We start from the raw sequence: 19,621 nt of genomic DNA, 5'->3' as shown, positions 1-19,621 counted from the left end.
GGGACGGAGGAGGACTGGAGGAGTCGTGCCACCGAGGGGTTGGGGTTTGAGAAACAAGAGAAAGAAATGGGTCAACCATTGACCGATTGTGGTTAAAAATCGATCAATTCGGTCGGTTTCGATTAATTGGATCAATTTTCTGATCACTTATACACCTGTATAGCTACGACATATATAGTTGCTATAAATATAATTTACTAGAAATTATTTAGAGGACAAATGTGAAATATAAAACCAACATTTTTAGCCTTTAAAATTTAACCAAGAATTCATTTTATTAGAGAAATATATTGCAAAACAGAGACAATTGTCTATAAATCAGCATGTTTTTTTTTTCTTAAATAGAAAACAAAAATCAAACCATTATGAAAGTTATATTGAGCCATTCAATTATTGACAAATAAATCAAAATACAACACTACAAGGATAAGGGACAAATAGATAAACCTAAAAATCAAAAAGTTATTGAAGAAAAGAAAAAGAACACAAAAAAAAAAAAAAGAAGAAGAAGAAAAAAAGAAGAGAAGAAATTCCAAAATAAAAAAAGGAAAGAAAATGAAGGAAGCCCACTCAGCCCAATAAGGACACAGGCTTGGGCCCAAGCTGCCAAGAACAATAGGTACATAAGAAAAAGCAATGGTCAAAGCTAGAAGTCTTAAAAGTAAAAGTGAAGGGTTTTGGAAGTCAAAAAATCATTAAAATCTATGAATGGGCCCACAGAATCTACCATTGTCATACAGAGCTGCATGCATACACAATAATTTAACAATTTTTATCCATTTATTTATTTAACTAACCCCCCCAAAAAAAAAAAAATAATAATTCAAAACCTTGTTTTTTTCTTTGTTTTGAGTATATGTAAAGGAAAGAACTTTAGAATTTTGCAAATTATTTGCATTTTAAAATTCAAGAAAGCGATTGCTTTCTTTGAACTTTGAAAATTTAAATGCATGCCACTGTATTTTAAAATGCCAATCAAATCATTCTAATCCTTTTTTTTCTTTTTAATTTTTCTTGGAATATGGTTATTCAAATTTGGATTATGCTAATCTTATCCAATTTAAAGTTTTATTAGGGTTTGATTTCAGTCTTTTTAGGCATTGCATTCCTCATTTTCCAATATACCATCCTTACTTTTACAATTTCAATAATCATGTCCTAATTAGAAACCTACAAATAAATACATTAAAAAAATTAAATTTATCATAACTTATCTGCATAAATTGGCTGGCCTAATAACAACTTAATGTGGTATATATCTAAATTTACAAAATCATTTTCTTGGTTCGATTTGTGGGAAGATAAAATTTTATCATTATTTGTTAATTTAAAAATTTCGATCTAATGGGTACTTTAAACAATGTCAAGCAAATGAGAAATTTTGATTGGAGTAGCATGATATTGAAAATTATGGTATTGAGTGTGAACTAAATCTAGAAACTTAGAATAATGTGTTAAATTTAAGATCATAATATATAAAATGATGATGAATACAATTTGATGATGATGACTTTTGATACAATAATTAATTATTAAAATTAAAAGCATGCAAAGAGCATACCAATACCAAAACCTCTAGCTGTCTTTTCAAGAGCTTGAAATGTTATCTAAATAAATAAATAAATAAATGTTTATCATTATTTATTAAATTTATTTTTGCTTATTTTAACATTATTCACTCCCTGCTTTTTTGGTTAGTCAAATTCAAACCTATCACTTTGTATTTAATTTTAAAAGGTGATCAAAAGATGAAATTTCTTGAAATTTTTTTGACAATTAGAGGTTTGATTAACAAAAGTTAATTTGCCATTGGCCACATGAAAATGAACTCAATTGGTTGAAATATCTATCTTGGACCATCTCAAATATTATATTTAAAAAAACCTTTTTAATTTGCATTTTTTTTTGTTGCTTTCTGTCGTGAGTTAATTAGGTTGATAAGTGAGTGTGATTTTTTAGAAATAAACTTGTTTGTTAATGGCTTTTTTTAAACAAATTTTCTTTTATGAAAATAATTTTAAAAAACTGTAACAAAATTATAAAGGGTAATTTTCTAAAGTTGTGCTTTTGTTGATGGGATCAAAATATTAAGGACAACCTCTTTTTAATATACTAATACTTGGAGGTTAAACATTCAATTCAACGTACATTCCATGTGATTATTGTTAGTAACATTGAAAAGATGTAGCTCTTGAACGACTAAGTTGCATATTAGCATATTAAAAAAAACGCAATATTTGTGAAAGAGGGCTGCTTTTATAATAGTAACCCAAAAGAATTAAGTTATAGTTTAATTAAAAAGGTTCTCAAAGTTAAAATACTCTAAAAAAAAAAACGTAGGAGCATTTTTTTTTAAGCTCAAACACAAAAATTTAATTACCTAAAAAAAAAAGCACAAAAATTTAATGGTAATTACCAAAACAATCACAAAAGTTTGGAGATCGAAATTTTATATTTAAAAATATAAAAACCAATATATATATTTTTATTTTTCTTATTTATAATTAGTTACCATGGTTTCTTATTTATTATTTGGGTAAAAAAGGTGAAAAAGGCCTGCAACTTTTACAAATTTTCAAATTTAACAGTAAGTATATTATTTTTATTCATAACAAACCAAATAAGTAGAAGAAAATGATTTTCTTTTCCTTTCTCCTCTTTTATTTGGCAACTGTTTCTTAGTATTTTTTCTCCACTTCCCAGATATATTCTCATGATATAATTTGAAAAAAAAAAGAAGCATTTTTCTTCAATTAATTAAGAAAGGCAATTATTATCTTCAGCAATTCAAGAAACCTTAGCTACAAAAATTTATATTTTTTATATAAATATCTGATGTGACAAGACTTTTTAAATCACAAATCCCTATATATTTTATCATATTTGATTCGTTAAGGAATCATTAAAGGGCCACAAATGACAAATTTTCCGAAAAAAAAAAAAGAATAATAATAATCTATAGAAGCCTCACATTAGAGTAATTAAATAAATATTAACATTATATTATTAGTCTATTAAGCAAAAGACTTGTTGGTTCGTACAAATAGAATATTTCCTTACTGTACTTTGAAGGTATGATTCTTTTCGTGGTACGTTATTGTCTATTTTGAACACAATTCTTACCATTTTATTTTTGGTGTCACTCAAAATATCTCATGTGAATAAAACTGTCTTTATCGATATATTATGGATCACTATCTTACTTAACTAATGTGAGACTTTTTCGGCCCACACCTTACAATCTCAACACGAGACCTACAATGAGATTATTGGAGAGATTGATGCAGGAGATATTTAACCAATAAGTAAGACTTCTTTGATAATAATTTTGTTTTTAATTTTCTTCCATAATTTCATCCGCATGTTCATAATTTTTTTATAAACACATTATTTGTTTTTTTACCTCAAATTTCAAAAACAAAACAGTTCTTAAAAACTATTTCTTTTAATTTAATTTTCAAAATTTGACTTTAAACTTTCGAAAACATTTGTAAAAATAGATCACAAAGCAAAGGAACACATATATGAAAGTGGTGCATACAAGCTTAATTTTCAAAAAATTAAACAAAATTTTTTTAAAAAGTCATCAAATTGGGTCTAACTTTGTCAATTGTACTGATTTCAGTTGGGAATGTAAACATATATAGTTTTATATTAGTTAAAAATAAAGATCCTCGATACATCAAAAATCATAACATTTTACTTCTAAACCCTAATATAAATAGAGTACTAAAAGCAAATCAATCAGACTTAAGCATGAAATAGACTAATATATATCATTGTAGGTAGAAATATATGAAGAGACGTATATATTATTTTTATTAGGTTCTTATTGAGCCTAAAACCTGCATGAATTTGATTTCTAGTTTTATTCGAGAAAACTTCATATTAATAGAGAAGCATGGTTGCGTTACTTATATTCCAAGAATCACATCTCGACCTATTTCTCGCCGACGTTAGGAATACAATTCATAGAGTTAACTAGAAAATGATGATAAAATGTGTGACATAGAACATGGAGAACTTAATTATTACAAGGGAGAGAATTAAAATGGAAAACATATGGAGGAAGGAAAATAGATGCAATATATATATATATATATATATATATATATATATAGGCTTGTTGGCCCCTACATGGCTGCTGCATGCGATGCGACGTCGTCTCGTGGTGGGGCTCTTTGCTTCTGCTGCCATATTAAATGCTCAATACTCAGTAGCATGTGGCTTTGTCCAAACCCCCCAACTGACAAAAAAAAAACCCTTTTGCAAAAAAAAAAATAAAATAAATAAGAAGAAGAAGAAAAAAAAAGACAGAAAATTTAACATTACCCCCTTTTTATCTATCCCTATAACTCAACATGAACATGTTCTTATTATAGCTCAACTTATTATAATAAAATTTTCATTAAATTACAAAATGAGTCGTTGGAATGATTTAGTTAAATCTCACAAATCACAGTTATCTTTAAACTAGATTCTTTGAACCGCATGAAAAAGTTCCTTAAATCTTAATTGAGTTAATAATTAGCCTAACAGAAAACATTTTTGTTCATTGTCACATGTGAAAAATGGGTCAATATGGTGACAAACGATGGGTGAAATTTGAGTAAAATATTGGGCCAAATTGAAACTTTAGGGTTTGAGCCAATTTTCTGTAAATTTTTTTAAATTTACTTCGGTCTATTTGGACCAATGAACCAAACTATAATGATTGTAAACCATACAAATTCAACCAATAAAACACTTATCAAAATCAAACTACAAGAGTCTATTTAGTGAGAGCTAGTTTGTTAATGTTCTCATTTATTGTTTCTGTTTCTTATTTTTAATAAAGAAAAATAGATTTGTATAGCCCTAACATTCATGAATTTAAGAATGATCAAATAATATTTATAATTATGTACGTATTGTAACAAATTGGAAACAGAAACAAGAAACAAGAAACAAGAAACTTGTTTTGATTGTTTCCAAAATTTCTATACAATTTTGAGAATGTTTCCAACGAATGAGAAACCAAAAACATATAATTTAGTTGTAAAATACTTAAGTGTCTTAATAACATTTAGAAACGAGAATAAGAAACGGTAACGTTACCAAACTGGCCCTAAGATTCCATTTCTTGTTTTTGTTTCTTCTTTTTTAAAAGAAAAGTAGATACAAGACTCTCCACATCCATAGATTCAAGAATGATAAAACAATATTTTTGTTTATGTTCGGAAACAAATAATTGGGAACGGGAACAAGAAATTACAAGAAACTTATTTTCACCGTTCTAAAAATTTCTATACCATTTTGAGAACGTTTCTAAAACATGAGAAACAAGAAACATAATAGTCGCAAAATATTAGATGTCTTAATAAAATTGAAAAAAAAAAACAGAACATTACTAAATAAATTGCCCAAAAATATAAGTCATGAAATTAGCTTAACCTATTCTAATTTGGCCAAAAGCAAGAGAAACCCTCATCTTTCTCTTTCTTCTTTTTCGTCCCATCTTCCCACTAAATTGAAAGAGGAAACAAATTGAGAGAATTAGGACTAAATCAAATATCGAAATTGGTGAAGGAAAAAAAATCAGATAATACAACAAAATTAAGATAAGGACATCCACAAAAAACAATACAATTAATAATGTTTAGAACATGGTGAAAACGAAATAAAATTTGATAGTTCAATTGATTTTAACAATAGTAAAAAAAAAAAATTCTAAGGAAGGGTATAGGATTGAGAGATTGAGAGAGACATTTGGAAAAACGACATGTTTGTCTGATTACATTGAATTGGTTCTTTGCAGAAACACACATAAGATTACATAAATGGGTCAAAAATAGCAGCTTTAGAGAGGGAGAGAGATTGAAAATAACATATGATAGAGGGATGTAGTTTGACACAATGAAATGTCATATGGAGAGGTTTCGTATGTTTAGAATGGAGATGATGTGAGCCACGAACGAATGTTCGTTACGAAGACAACGGGTACCCAATGATACTCTCAAGTATCTCTTACAATATAGTATGATATTGTCTGTTTTGGATATAACTCAGAACGATTTTATTTTTTGTTTCACTCAAAAGATCTCGTACCAATAAAGACAATTGTCCTCACCTATATAGCATGTCGGACAAGGTTTATTAGTGGATCTATGTCCAACATGGAGGCCCGAATTGGATATCAATCAATTCTTGTGTTTGGTTGTCATAGGGTTCTCTATCATTTGGTCATCTGACCCGAACAAAAAAAATTTGCTAGTCGCAAGAAGTTTGAACAAATATAAAGACAGATCTTTGTTGGTACGTTGTTGATGTTTGGATCTCAAAATTCGATCCCTCATTACCTGATAACCAAAAATAATAATATACTTCTCAGGGTCGGTTGTTTTATTCGCGAATAGGAGAATTCTTGACCCCATAACATTCAAAATACATCAAATTTCCATGAATCTAATTATGAAAACTTTACTTGATGCAGAGTGTCAAGTAAATTCATACTTCATTTTTTCCCCCTCTCACTTTCAAATAGATCATCCATATATGAAAAGGTTAAAAAACTGTAGCAACCAAAAAAAAAAAAATTCAAATGAAAATAAAGAACCAAGGGATAAAATGGGGGACCCATTTCTAATAAATTAAGAGACAAAAGGTTCCAATAAAAAAAAAAAGAGAGAAAAAAAAAAGATCTCTATATATTCATCTCCTTCAACTCCTATCACTCACTTTCTCCTTTTCCTCTTCACTTCCATCACCAACAAAACTCAGAGTTCTTCCGCCATTGCAGCTCCTTTTCAAGCTTCTTCTTCTTCTTCTTCTCCGCCTTCCGACCTCCATGGCCCGACCACAGCAGCGATATCGCGGTGTTCGTCAACGGCATTGGGGCTCTTGGGTCTCCGAAATTCGCCACCCTCTATTGTAATTCTCCTCCTCCACCTTATAGGGAGCGATGAGATTTTACCTTCTAACTATTTAGTATATGAGATAGAATTGTGGGGCAATTACCTCCTGCCTTCATTTTTATGGTTTGGTACTTAAAATTTTCTTGATTTTTTTTTTCAGGAAGACAAGAATATGGTTGGGGACGTTCGAGACGGCGGAGGACGCGGCCCGAGCTTACGATGAGGCAGCGCGGTTGATGTGTGGCGCGAAAGCGCGAACCAACTTCCAATTCAATCCCAATGATTCACAATCATCTTCCAAGCTTCTCTCCGCCGCGCTGATAGCGAAATTACACAAATGCCATTTAGCCTCCCTTCAAATAGCCAAAAAACACATCCACAAACACCCCGGATTCGACCCGAGCTACGCCCCATACGGCGGCTCTCCGACCAGCATTGTCGGGACCACCACGGACGGGTGGCCGCAAGACGAAACTTGGGTGTACTCCGACGAGGGCCAGACTGAGGCCAATAACAACATTCATCAGCAATGCCTTCAGCCTCTTGAAGATGATCATATTGAACAAATGATACAAGAGCTCCTAGACCTCGGATCTTTCGAAATTATTACATAAAATTTTACTTTAATAGTGTTGGGTAGCTCCAATTTCCCCTAGATTTTACTAATATATAAATATAAAAAATGACCCATCTCGAAATATGATGCATTTTGTCACGTTATGAAACTTTTTGTAGTAATATATGAATATGGATCATATGATATGTAAATTTAACGAGATATGTCAACTTTTTGAATGTGGGTTATTTGAAAGTTTGATAATTTATTTAGGAGTGAGAAAAGGGGAAAATTTGGGAAGAACATACATTGATTGATGATGAGTTAGTGGCTGCATTGGATCATGAGAAAGGAAAAAGAAAAGGGTAAAATGGGCATATAAAAATACAAAAAAATTACAAAAACCATTGAAAAAAGAGTAAGAGACAAAAGTTTATGAGAGAGAAAAAGAAAGAAAGAAACAAAAAGAGAGAGAGAGAGAGAGAAGGAAGCATAGTTAAAGAAAATATGGTTCTGTTGTCTCTGTTTTGAATGGCAGTTCAAGTTGTGAGAGATCTTCTGACCAAATCTAAATCCCCTTGCCACAAATTTAATTCAAGTTTTCGACACAAAAAATACTTTCTTTTTTTCTTCAAAGCAACAAATTCCGATTTACAGACATCCACTAGCGTAAGCCAGTCCACATCAATTTCGGGTGATAGAAGAAATTATGAACTCTCTCTTTTTGATTGGTTTATTTGTTTGTTCTGATAAAGTTTACAAGTGCTGCTGATCTCTCTCTCTTCATTCCTTTTGCTTTTGAATCAAGTGATCATATTAATGGAGGAATCCAAGAAATGGGAAATGGAGTGCGGCCAAATATGAACACATGGGGTTTGTCAACAGGAAACATGAAGCTTTCTTTTTAATATATAAATGCATTTTCCTCTCTCTTCAAGACATTCTTCTCTTATTTTATTTTGTTCTTCTCTCTCTCCTCTTTTTGCTTTCCACTTCTTGTAATCAACTTTACAGCTTTGCTTGTTCTTTGAGCAGCTTAATTCCCACCTTTTTGACTCTCTCCCCCACCATGCTTATCCTTCCCTATCAGACAAAGAGGGAAAAAAAAAATTCTCCAAAACGCAGTGTCAAGTTTCTATTTTTCTTCGTGTGTTAACCATGTCCCAAATCGACTAAATGAGAAAAGATGATAATATGAGATTATATATATATAGTTAGAGATACAAATATAATTCCACATCGATAAGAAGTGAGCAAAAAGAAAAAAAAAAGAGTTAAATCTAAAAATAAAATCATGATCATAATCGTTCGGGAAAATCGTGTAATGATTGAAGAAAGGGGATTGATAGATTAGATAGGGGAACAAAATCATCGAATAAAATAAAAATGTTGGTTTTGGAGGGCATATGAAAAAATATTAAATGGAAATGTACTTTGTCGGCTACTTTGGGAAGGGAAGGATATGTGTGTCTATGTAGATAATATTTATGTGTTTATCGATCAGGATTTCGTATTTTATTTATCAGCAGTAAATTTTTGAAATAGAAAAAATATATTTTTAAAAATATTTAAAATTTAGTATTTAAATATCTATTTATAGAAAATATTTGACTTCTAGAGTAGTGCAAAAAAATTTCTAAATAAATAAATTTTTGAATCGCGGTGAGGGATCGCAAAAAATTTTCCTTTATTTAGTGAGAAAAAATGATGCTTTTTTGGGAGTGCATTCCACTCACGCTTGAGAAACAAGTTCCAACAACATAGGACCCACATGTTTGTTTTTTTTTTCATGTTTTAGAGAAAACAAACAAAAAAAAAACATGTGATTTTGTCTTCAATATTTGCCTTCATCATGAATATGTCTGGATTATGTAATGTCACACATTTCCTTTCATTAATTTATATTATGCCCTAAGTTCACCCACACCCATTTCATTTTCCCTAACATAATCATTACTCTAAGATTCATTTTCCCCAATTGATTCATATTATTTTTCTATTTATTTGGGGATTTGCATGCATGCCCATGTTACTTAATATGCTCATCAATTATGGAGCTTTATAGAGAGATGTCTCATTAGTTGGAGTAATGATGATTTGCAATCATAGTGTAATTTTTGCGAGCTTATAATAAAAAGTAATTTGTCTTTTAATGTGTATATCATATAGTTTGATTCTCAATCAAAGAAGTGGCTTAATTTTAGGCGATTTTGTTGGAGTTAAATATGTTTTTAAGATTGGTATAGGCTTTAACCTACTTATGGATCAATCTTCTAAAAAGAATCATATATGGTTTTGTAATATAAGTTTATATATAAGTTTGGATTAGGATTTTGTGTTTTACAAATTATGTTTGTTTGTTTTTGTATTTTAATCTAATTTTATTAAGAACTGATCTGACCCAACTTTTAAAATTTGGCAAAGAAAACGAAAATTAATTTTTTAAATTTTTTTTTAAAATTAGCTGAGATTTTATTTTAGTGGAAAAAATGATCCGTTATCCAATGTGGTCCAAATGTTTTCCAGGTATACATGAATCTGAAAGCAAGGGGCGTTTTCATACCGTTTGGAGAAAGGAAACCACTTGAAAATATTTTGTCTCATATATATATATTTATTTTTTGTTTTAAAATCTGACTGAGAATTTTTATATATGACTTTTTAAAATTTGAAAATAGATTAGTGTATCAAAATAAATATGTTACGGGAGAAAAATTGACAGCCACGTGTCAAATAGCTAAGAGATATACCGACGTAATGGTGTCAGGTCGGCCACAAAAATGAGACGAGCGTAGATGATGAATTTGCATAGTCGATGACTGATTTACGCTGATCACCTCCTCCGACTATCGTTAACTTTGACGTTGGAGTGTTCATTTCTATTTTGTAGGTCACCAATCTAGTGGAAAGGATAAGTCACGTTTTATTTGGACAGATATATCTCTACACCAACAATTTTTTTTTCTTTCAGAAAGTATAATTCAAATTGATAGTTGATTTTATTTTTGTTGCGGCGTGTGTCACTCTCAAAATGGGTATGATGGATAATAATTGCATTATATATAGATAATGAATTAATATTGTGATGTAGAAAGAATATGTGTATATAAGTTCTTATCTCCCTTCACATGGCCTCCCATGTTATCAAAATACATAGCCACCACAAGCACATGGTTTTACCCTTCTTCCCTTTTGGATCCACATGTTCTCCATACACAAATCCTAATCAATCTCTCTCCCTTCCAAAAATATCCTTATAACTTTATTACACAAATCCCACTACCCACTCCTTCAATTCTAAAAATGAGAAATACCATTAAGATAGCAGAGGTTTTCTCGTCACGGAAAATGATTCTCAATCGTTTAAGATTTATTCTCAAGTGTCTTTAGACGAAAATAGATAAAATATCAATCATAAGATAGACTTAAATATGTGGCTATATCCTTGTTCTCCGTCTCGAACAGTGACTCCACAAATTTCCTTACCTCATTTAGGCGTCTAAGAAATTTTGTCAATTTATAGCGTGGTTTTCTTATGCCTTCTTCCTCCATTGTTTTTCTTCCACGTGGTCGTGTGAGCAACTATATGGTTCTATGCCCTAAAAGATTAATAAATAGAAAGATAATATATAGGGGCTCAAATTTATATTACCTATTTTGAACTGTCTTATCCTACCCATGATTTATTCCTAAGGACGGGCCTTAGAGTAAAATAACCGGGGTTTTTAAAGTCATGTATATTACAGGATTTAATGTACTAGCACACGTATCACACATTCACAACAAAATCAAGATTTTGAATTTGTCCATTTATGTTTTTGTTATAATTTTAAAAATAACTATTTAGTGAAAAATAAAATGGAAAAATAGATCCTACTAATTGTGTTTGGTATTTGTATGTGTAATGGATTGGGCCGACCCAACAATCTGGTGAAAGGCCATTAACTTCAGCCCTTCGTAGAATTTCGAGATCATTGTAGATTTTTTTTAATATGGGAGTTGACTTCTTAATAAAATAAATGTGCTAATTACCACTTAATTAAGCTTAGAATCACTATAACTGAGATACACTATTACAAACTAACACCTTTGGAGCCAAATCGAGCATAACTCGAGTGGTTAAGACACCTATCTCTTACCAAAAGGTCATGAATTCGTTAAGTTACCAAATGCTTATGTTTCTAAAAAATTTAAAACAAGAAATAAGAAATTAGGACGTTATCAAATGAACCTTTAGTTATAAAAAAACACATGCAAGAATTTAATAATGAAAAATAAAATTGGACCCCAACACCAATAGATTCAAGAATGATGAAACAATATTTTAATTAATGTTTTGGAACATATCCAAAATAAGAACCGCTAATTTTTGTTTCCAAAATTTATATACAATTTTGAAAATATTTCTAAAAGAATAAGAAACAAAAAACAAAATAGTTGTAGAAACGTTAATAAATAGGTCCTAAATGCCCTAAGTAGAGTTGAACTTATTTTTCAGTCCTATTACTAAGTAGCTGTCCTTGCAATTATTTTTGTAAAACTATAAATTAGGCCCCAAAAATATTGGACATAAACTAAGATTTTGGAAATATATATAGGCTTTGTCTATCAGATCATACACAAACTTCAAATAACAATTTTCTTTATAACTAAACAGCTACTAATTAAGAATGCAAGAGCCAAGAGATCTGCCTCCTCCTAATCACATATCTTCAAGAGACAGCCTCTGATCAAGATAAATCAGAGTTACATAAAAATGGAAAAACAGAAAAGAAGGGAAAAAAAACGCCAAAATCGATCTGCATTTCGACGACACGAGACAGAACATTTTTCTTTTCGACTTTGACCCGTGTAGTATGTGACTGAACCAAGCCACAGATCCAGTTTCCCCCTGTCGTCTAGCAGGTCGAAGCCACTTTCGGATGCAGTGGTTCGGTAACTCTTAGCGATCCTCCGAGCTCTACAGGTACGAGAGGGATGAGCGAATGCAGAACGTCGGTAAGTAGAGGTCGATAGCTCGGTTCTGATTGTACACATAGCACAGCTACAGCAGCAACCTGTTTGAATTTAGCAGCAGATCAGAATGGCTTGAAAAAAGGCAATCAACTGATTGAACAAGAGTAAAGCAATTAACAAACTTGGTATAAGTGCTTCAAATCCATTGTGTCCCTTATTGCGGGATCGACAATTTTCGGTAGCTTTGATCTGTCGCTAAGCTGCGGGATTGCCTGCATTCGGTTGGATGAGACAGTTTAAGACACTGATTGCAGTTTATGTGAGAGGATAATCTGGTGGAAAAAGAAAACATAAGCTACCCATGAAACTAGAGATTGGGATTGAGTAGATCCCATCTTCTCGACGGGCTTTTTACCGGTCAGAAGCTCCAAAAGAACGACTCCGAAAGCATAGACATCGCTTTTATCTGTTAGTTTACCTGAAAAATAATGGTCGTGGGCATAGTTTTTTGTATCAAAAAGTTGGCCCTTGAAAGGTATAGGAAACTTTATAGTTGTCACGGTACCAAAGTCGAAATGCTTCGACATCGAAAGATTGCATACCGTCTAAAAGGTATTCCGGGGCGACATAACCCAAAGTTCCAGAGAGCTTTATGTTTTTATTTTGAGCTCCCAAGTTTACAGTAAGTCCAAAGTCAGAGAGCTGAATCAAGCAAACTGATTGAATGAGAAACCTTTTGGAAGTTTTAACTAAGAACCAAAATTGGGAAGCTCAACTGATCATGTGAAGATCATACCTTGGCATTAAAGTCTGAATCTAGAAGGATATTCGATGACTTTAAATCCCGATGAACGACAGGACGATTTCGGTGCTCATGAAGATATTCCAATCCTCTAACAATGTAAGAAGATGGTGACACTATGTTGAATGTTGATACAGAGTAAAGACAGAGCAATCCAAGTGAATGGTGGATTTACCTTGCAACGTCGACAGCGATCTTCATTCGGAGATGCCAAGTTAAAGCCGAGCCATGAGAAGGTCCTAAGAGATGAAACAAACAATAAAAAGTTGAATCTAAGTCGAATAAGTTTCGAAATTCTCTGCCTTTGCCACTTCATATTTTCATTCTACAACTAAAAGAAAGTCCATACCGTGCAATTGAGACTCCAAAGATCCATTCTGCATCATCTCGTAAACAAGAAACCGCGTTTCGCCATGAATGCAGTACCCCAAGAGTTTGATAACATTTTGATGTCGTATTTTACACAGCCAGTTCACCTCATTCTGCCAAATTACCAATGGAGCTCTTCAAGAAGAAATTCACAAACACGAACATAAAGAGCAAGGAATTAATAAATCAAACTCAGCATATGATTCGTTAACCTCGAATTCTCTTTCGGCATCCGGTCCTTCACTGTCTATTCTCTTCACAGCTGCCAGCATTTTATCATTGAAACATGCTTTGTAGACATGCCCCATACCGCCCTCACCCAAAACATTGCCTTTGCTGAAGTTATCAGTTGCTGCTTCCAACAGTTTATAGTCGATGGTCGAAACGGAACCTTTAAAATTAGCCAACCTCAAGGAATTAAATCTGGCTATGATGGGAGTCATCGACATCCCTTTCGACACCTCTTCGAGTCGATCAAACACATATAAAAGAAGAGTACAACTGTATAAGTACACACATGATGCACATTTACACTAACTGAAAAGTACCAAAAGAGTTTAATCAGACTGAGAAGAGAATACCCAAGTTCTTTTGACATTTTTCATCATCAAGGTTCGACGATTTCCAACGATATATCCAAAAACATATGAGGAACAGCAGTACAGCTCCAAGAAGAGTGGAAGAAATAATCAATGCTATGAGAATTCTCTTGTTCAAATCTTGGTGGTGAACTACTCTAATCTCTGCAGCTCCTGTGTTTTTAACAAAATGAGCTACAAATAACAGAGAAGAAAGCCAGCCAAGGAAACACAAACAAAAACACTAAAATGGGGAAAACAAATTGGGTTTTAAAAAAAAATGCTGTTTTTTAAAGACATTTGGGACCAGCCAGAAACACAAGAAGTTAAAACCTCTTCACTCTATAGCCTCTCTATGTTTCTTGTCCAGATACAAGAACTGTCCCAAAACTTTTTTGACCTTTTCGTCTCGTGCTCTCATTTTGGAATTGAAAAGTCACAACATCCCATCTAAAGCCCCATGAGTAACACCAGTAATTTTCAACCACACCCCACAAAAGAGAGAGAGAGAGGCATTATAGTGGAGTTTCAAATTTCAAATTTCAAAGTTTCAAACTAAACCCAAGGCAAAACTAGAGCCCTGACAGAGGAAATGGAAACCCAGCTGAAGAAATCCATGAAATCAAAAGCATGCAACACAGAAACAAAGGCAAAAACAGAACAAAACAGAAGTAGAAACCTGGGGATTGAGCTTCCATTTTGGTCACAATGCGAGAAATGGGTTCTTCTCTCCCAGAAGCAGAAATGTAGAACCCAGCAATTTCTGGTCTGGCATCAATTATTGGGAACAAAGAATAGAAAACCCACATGGGTAGTAAAATACCAAGAAGATTCATTCCCCCACCTCCAAATCTCTCTCTACACTCTGATTTTCCAAGCTCCTCTCCTCCGTTCTTCAGCCTCTGCCCACAGAACAGACAAACCACTGCTTCAGGGAAACCAAGAAAGCACTTTATTCTTTATTTTTTAGGCTCAAAACTTTCTGGCAGTTATCAAAAGGGTAATTTTTTTTTTTGAAATGGCCATTGTGGGGGGCCCCTGAAAATGTGGGGTTTGTGGAGAGTGGACAAGTTGAAAATTAGACTGCATTAGATTGGTTCATTTCTCTTCTTTTTACTGCTCTATGGACCACCCATGATTTTGAAAAAAAAAATTAATAACATACATTAAATTAAATTTTTTTTTTATTTGTTGAATCTGTCTTCTTTGGTCTTTATTGATTTGTTATCCCCATTTTCTAACATGGAAAGTTGGATTTCGTTTTTATTCAAATTTTGAATTCGTATTAGCTCTCTTCATTGTGTTTGAGAAATCAACACTTAATGCTTAAAAAAGAGGATAAAGTTAAAAGCTTTTTCTTTTCCCATTTAATCACCATCAGTATCTTAAGACTTTACTGGTTCATTTTTTTATTACCAAAATTTGAAAGTTTTTGAACAAATGGTGTATTGGTGTATCTATGATTTAAGAAAACAACGATACCTAATCAAGACCATTGTCATGACCTATATATCTTACATGTACCTTTGCAGTGGCATCAACCTCGATCAAACATTAAACTATACTTCAAAGACATAGTCGAGAACGTTTAGTGTGCTTCTTGACCGTACCGACTCTCAAAGAAATGTACCCACGAGAACTTGTCAAGCATTTGACAAACTCACACCAGGACGATGATGGATGAGAACATACCTAAACAATACTTTACTTTACTGTTGTTCGGGACTTAAAAAACTTATTTATTCAAAAGTAGTAATTATATTTCAACTTTTATTGGGGCAAAAAATAATTAAGTGGAACCTACAATGGCATTAATGTCTGTTGATGAGAAATGAGATAATATGTTGCTTTTACTTGTGACATCTCACAATTCTCATGTGATCACTGTCTACTAATTTCACAACCCATGGCCCAAAATAATACCTTCAAAAAGGCAATTTTGGAGGCTCAAAAATAAATTTGCTTTTTCCCTCCTTTTTCTTTTTGATTTACAAGTATATCTAAAGTGATTGCTACTATAACTAAGAAAGTGAAATTTTATTAATAACTACTATATTAAAAAAAATTTAAATTTTATTTTAATACTCAAACCTTTAAATTTATCTCTGGTTAATCTCTAAACTTTTAAAATAATAATAATTTTGATTGTTGTTGTCGTTAATTATTGGTTTAACCAATGGATAACATTAATTCAAATATATGTATTAACATGAGAATCTACTAAAGTTACTAAAATTTACCATATTCCTTGCAAAAGAGTTTAATTTTCAAAACTATTAGTCAAGCGTGAGCGTCCAACCTATGAAATTTGAAAGGATTGAGGACGAGAATAAAATAAAGAGGGTCACTTCTTTTAAGAACGTGACTCATTCATTAACTTATTCATAAACTCGAGATTTTGTCCAAAATGACTAATCGGTCCGTCGAAAGATGCTTAGCTAAAGCAATGAAGGAGGAAGTTGTCATAAAATTTAGGTGTCGGGTGGCAATAAAATAACCATTACTAAATTAGTTACTAAAAGAATTAAAGACTAAAATAGATTTTTTTAAAAGTTTAGAAGATTAAAATAATTATTTTGAAAGTTTATCAAAATAAAACAATAGAGAGGTCTATTATTATTAGTTTGGTGGATTATAGAGATTGAATTTTTAAAAATATGAATGGGAAATAATTAGCTGGTGTGGGTAATGAAAAAAAAACAAATTAAATAATAAAAGTTGCTTGAATTGAGTGCAATTTACGTTAATAATTAGAAGAAAAAAAATAAAAAAATAAAAAAATAAAACCCAACAAGACAAGAATCTCAAACTTCCTTCACTGACAGATACGCAGTGGGCTACCTGCTCCCACTCAAGCTCTTTTTTGTCTCTTATTATTATTATTTTTTATTTTTTAAATTTCGTTTATTCATTACATTTTATTTATATTTTCTAATTTTAATTTTAATTTTAATTTTTTTTTATAATTAGAAAACATCCATGTGCTTATTATAAATGTGGGAATCTCATTTCATTGCATCATACCCAAATTAGGCTAAACCAACAAACATTTACAACTTTTTTTCCCCTCCATGTTTTGCCCTAACACTATTTCTTTGTGTCTAGGACCCTTGTTTAGGGATGTTTTTAGTAGAATAGACAAAAAGTTTGCAAACGTTTAAAAATTCCAAGCACACTGATTATATAATTCAACGTGCTTTGTTCGCGGGTGAATATAGGACTATAAGTAATATGTATTGTCGTTTGAAGATTATCATAAGTACAAAGCTGGAAGGAAGGAGTACAATGAACGTGTAAGTCTTGTGATATAATAATTCAACCGGATAAATTCACTTATAGTAAAAATAATCTCATATATTTAGTAGGAGTCGAAGAGATTAATTAGTTCTATTGTTGTAATAGGAAATAGAAATAATATAATAAATTTAAATTAGTTATATTTCAAATGGTAATAAATTATTTAACTCACTAATGACTTTCAAAGGGTTATTTAATTAATGGATGGGCAACTTTTATCTTTTGTTGTGTCATAATTAAATTTATAATTCAATTGATAAGATATATGTGCAATTATTAAACATCTTGGAAAAATGAATTAGGATGAGTGTACATTAACTCACTATTATAAATCATTTTAATTGATTAGACATTCAAATTTTCATTATTGTCGTGCATGTATAATCATTTTTTCTCTATTCAACCATTTAAGGTTGAAATTAAACATTCAATCTAATTAATAGGTGTCTTACTGAGTTATGTTCAAGTTGATAATTCATTCCACAAAAATTATCTTATCTTCAAAATATTAAAATTTCATACTATAGTTTTAATAGAGAAATCATTAACCGAAACTTGGAGATATTCTTTAAAAAAAAAAATCATTCAAGTGAAGAATCCAATAAGTGGGTTAGTACAATTTCACATAAATATAATTTCAAATGTATTGATATGAAATATACTTGTTCTTAAAGAAACTAATATGATTGTTTTTGTTAGAATTGGACAACCAAATATTACTTCATCAGAATGTTATACATCAAAACAAGTATATTTTACATTAATACATTTAAAGTTTAGTTTTAAGTAGAAAATATGACTTTATATATATATTTATAGTTTGATATTAGTTTGTTTGACTTTTTTTCAAAAAAAGAAAAAAAAGAAAAAAAATGAAGGTCTATATTTAAACAAAATGGGAGGTTTAGTTTTTCAAAATAAAATTTAGGGTCTACTTTTCAAAATAAAATCTAAGGTCTATTTTTCTTCATAAATTTTAAGATCTATTTTTCAAAAAATTTTATAATTTACTACCCTATTCTCTCTCTCCACCTTATATTTCTCTTCTTTCAACTTTTTTTTTCTTTTAATATCTAACCTACCGCCAAAGCGAGCAGTTCAGCGATAATTGGCATAAACCTCCAACCATGAGGTGGTGAGTTCGATCCCTCACCCCCACATGTTGTACTAAAATATATATATATAACCTACCTCTTTAATCAAATGAGGCTTGACGAAATTATTGGAGGACTAAATTGGACTGAAGGTAAAGAAGGCCCAAATATACGAAGCAGAGGTCAGGTGGTCTAGATCGACTAGGGCTAACCCGACCTCGTCACGCCAACCCCAACAAGGCCTCTCCAATTGTTCTGCGTAGCCCAGTCCAAACCTATCATGTCTTGGTGAAGTCCCAAACAGACCAACAACTCCAGGATCGGATCGATGGCCCACTACAAAATACATAGGTCCAGAAGGCATGATTTCTATAGGTATAAGATTTATGCAAAAAGAACCCTACTTTCATATTCCACTATACCGATAGTAATTTAAGCATCGGAGTCTGTGTGGCTCCATACTGGTATTCATTGCTATTGGTTTTGCAGGATCTACACGGTTCCCATTTCTTCGTTTGGTACTGGCAAAATTGGAAGAAGACTAAATTCGACATCAACCATCATCACACATTATCTTTTCAAATTTTGGTCTTTATTAAAAAAAAAAAGTAGAAATAAAGAATCAACATGTTTCGATTTTATATTTTTCAAAAACTAAAAAAATAAAATTAATCATGAAATACTTTTTGGTTATAGAAACAAACAAATTAAAAATAATTATTTTTGACAATTTTTAAGATTTGAAATGTGTCTTTTTTATTCTAACTAACTTTAAAAAATATATAAAATAATGCTTCATTATATTTTCCAATAAAAAAATTGAAGGTCTATATTTGTTTTTAAAAATTAGAGGTCTATTTTCCAAAATAAGATTTAAGGCCTATTTTTCAAAACAAAATTTGAGGTCTATTATCTTTTATAAAAAAAAGATCCATTTTCCAAAATTTTACAATTCACAAGTAATCCTCTTCTTTTTTCCAACTCATCTCTCTTTGTAACTTTCTTTTTTGTCTCTCATAAATGTTTATTATATTTTAACTATGAAATTTATTTGTGTTTAGGATCATAATAGGAAT

General features: G+C 31.3%; 2 protein-coding genes across 3 annotated transcripts; one reads left to right on the top strand and one right to left on the bottom strand.

Annotated features, from left to right (window-relative positions):
* Positions 1–6,702: 6,702 nt before the first annotated feature.
* On the top strand, positions 6,703–8,329 carry LOC111021997 (ethylene-responsive transcription factor ERF003-like). The gene is made up of 2 exons (XM_088117744.1): positions 6,703–6,909; positions 7,054–8,329. The coding sequence occupies exons 1-2, from the start codon at positions 6,827–6,829 to the stop codon at positions 7,505–7,507; spliced, it is 537 nt and encodes a 178-aa protein (XP_087973870.1). The 5' UTR covers positions 6,703–6,826; the 3' UTR covers positions 7,508–8,329.
* Positions 8,330–12,012: 3,683 nt separating this feature from the next.
* Positions 12,013–15,117, bottom strand: LOC111013718 (Protein kinase superfamily protein). Of its 2 annotated transcripts, none has more exons than XM_022288228.2 (10): positions 14,834–15,117; positions 14,158–14,328; positions 13,789–14,039; positions 13,557–13,689; positions 13,383–13,446; positions 13,202–13,298; positions 13,008–13,107; positions 12,765–12,883; positions 12,588–12,677; positions 12,013–12,506 (listed from the first exon to the last, which is right to left on the bottom strand). In XM_022288228.2, the coding sequence occupies exons 1-10, from the start codon at positions 14,988–14,990 to the stop codon at positions 12,348–12,350; spliced, it is 1,341 nt and encodes a 446-aa protein (XP_022143920.1). In that variant the 5' UTR covers positions 14,991–15,117; the 3' UTR covers positions 12,013–12,347. The 2 variants fall into 2 exon arrangements, with proteins under 2 accessions (XP_022143920.1, XP_087972954.1); XM_088116828.1 differs by lacking the exon at positions 14,834–15,117 and adding an exon at positions 14,488–14,718.
* Between the last annotated feature and the right edge of the window lie 4,504 nt (positions 15,118–19,621).

This window comes from Momordica charantia (assembly GCF_013281855.1).
Source record: "Momordica charantia cultivar OHB3-1 chromosome 9 unlocalized genomic scaffold, Mcharantia_2.0 BLBB01000009.1, whole genome shotgun sequence".
In the NCBI taxonomy this organism is placed as follows: Eukaryota; Viridiplantae; Streptophyta; class Magnoliopsida; order Cucurbitales; family Cucurbitaceae; genus Momordica; species Momordica charantia.
Note: the sequence above shows the minus strand (reverse complement) of the source record. Positions and strands in the feature narration are given on the sequence as shown.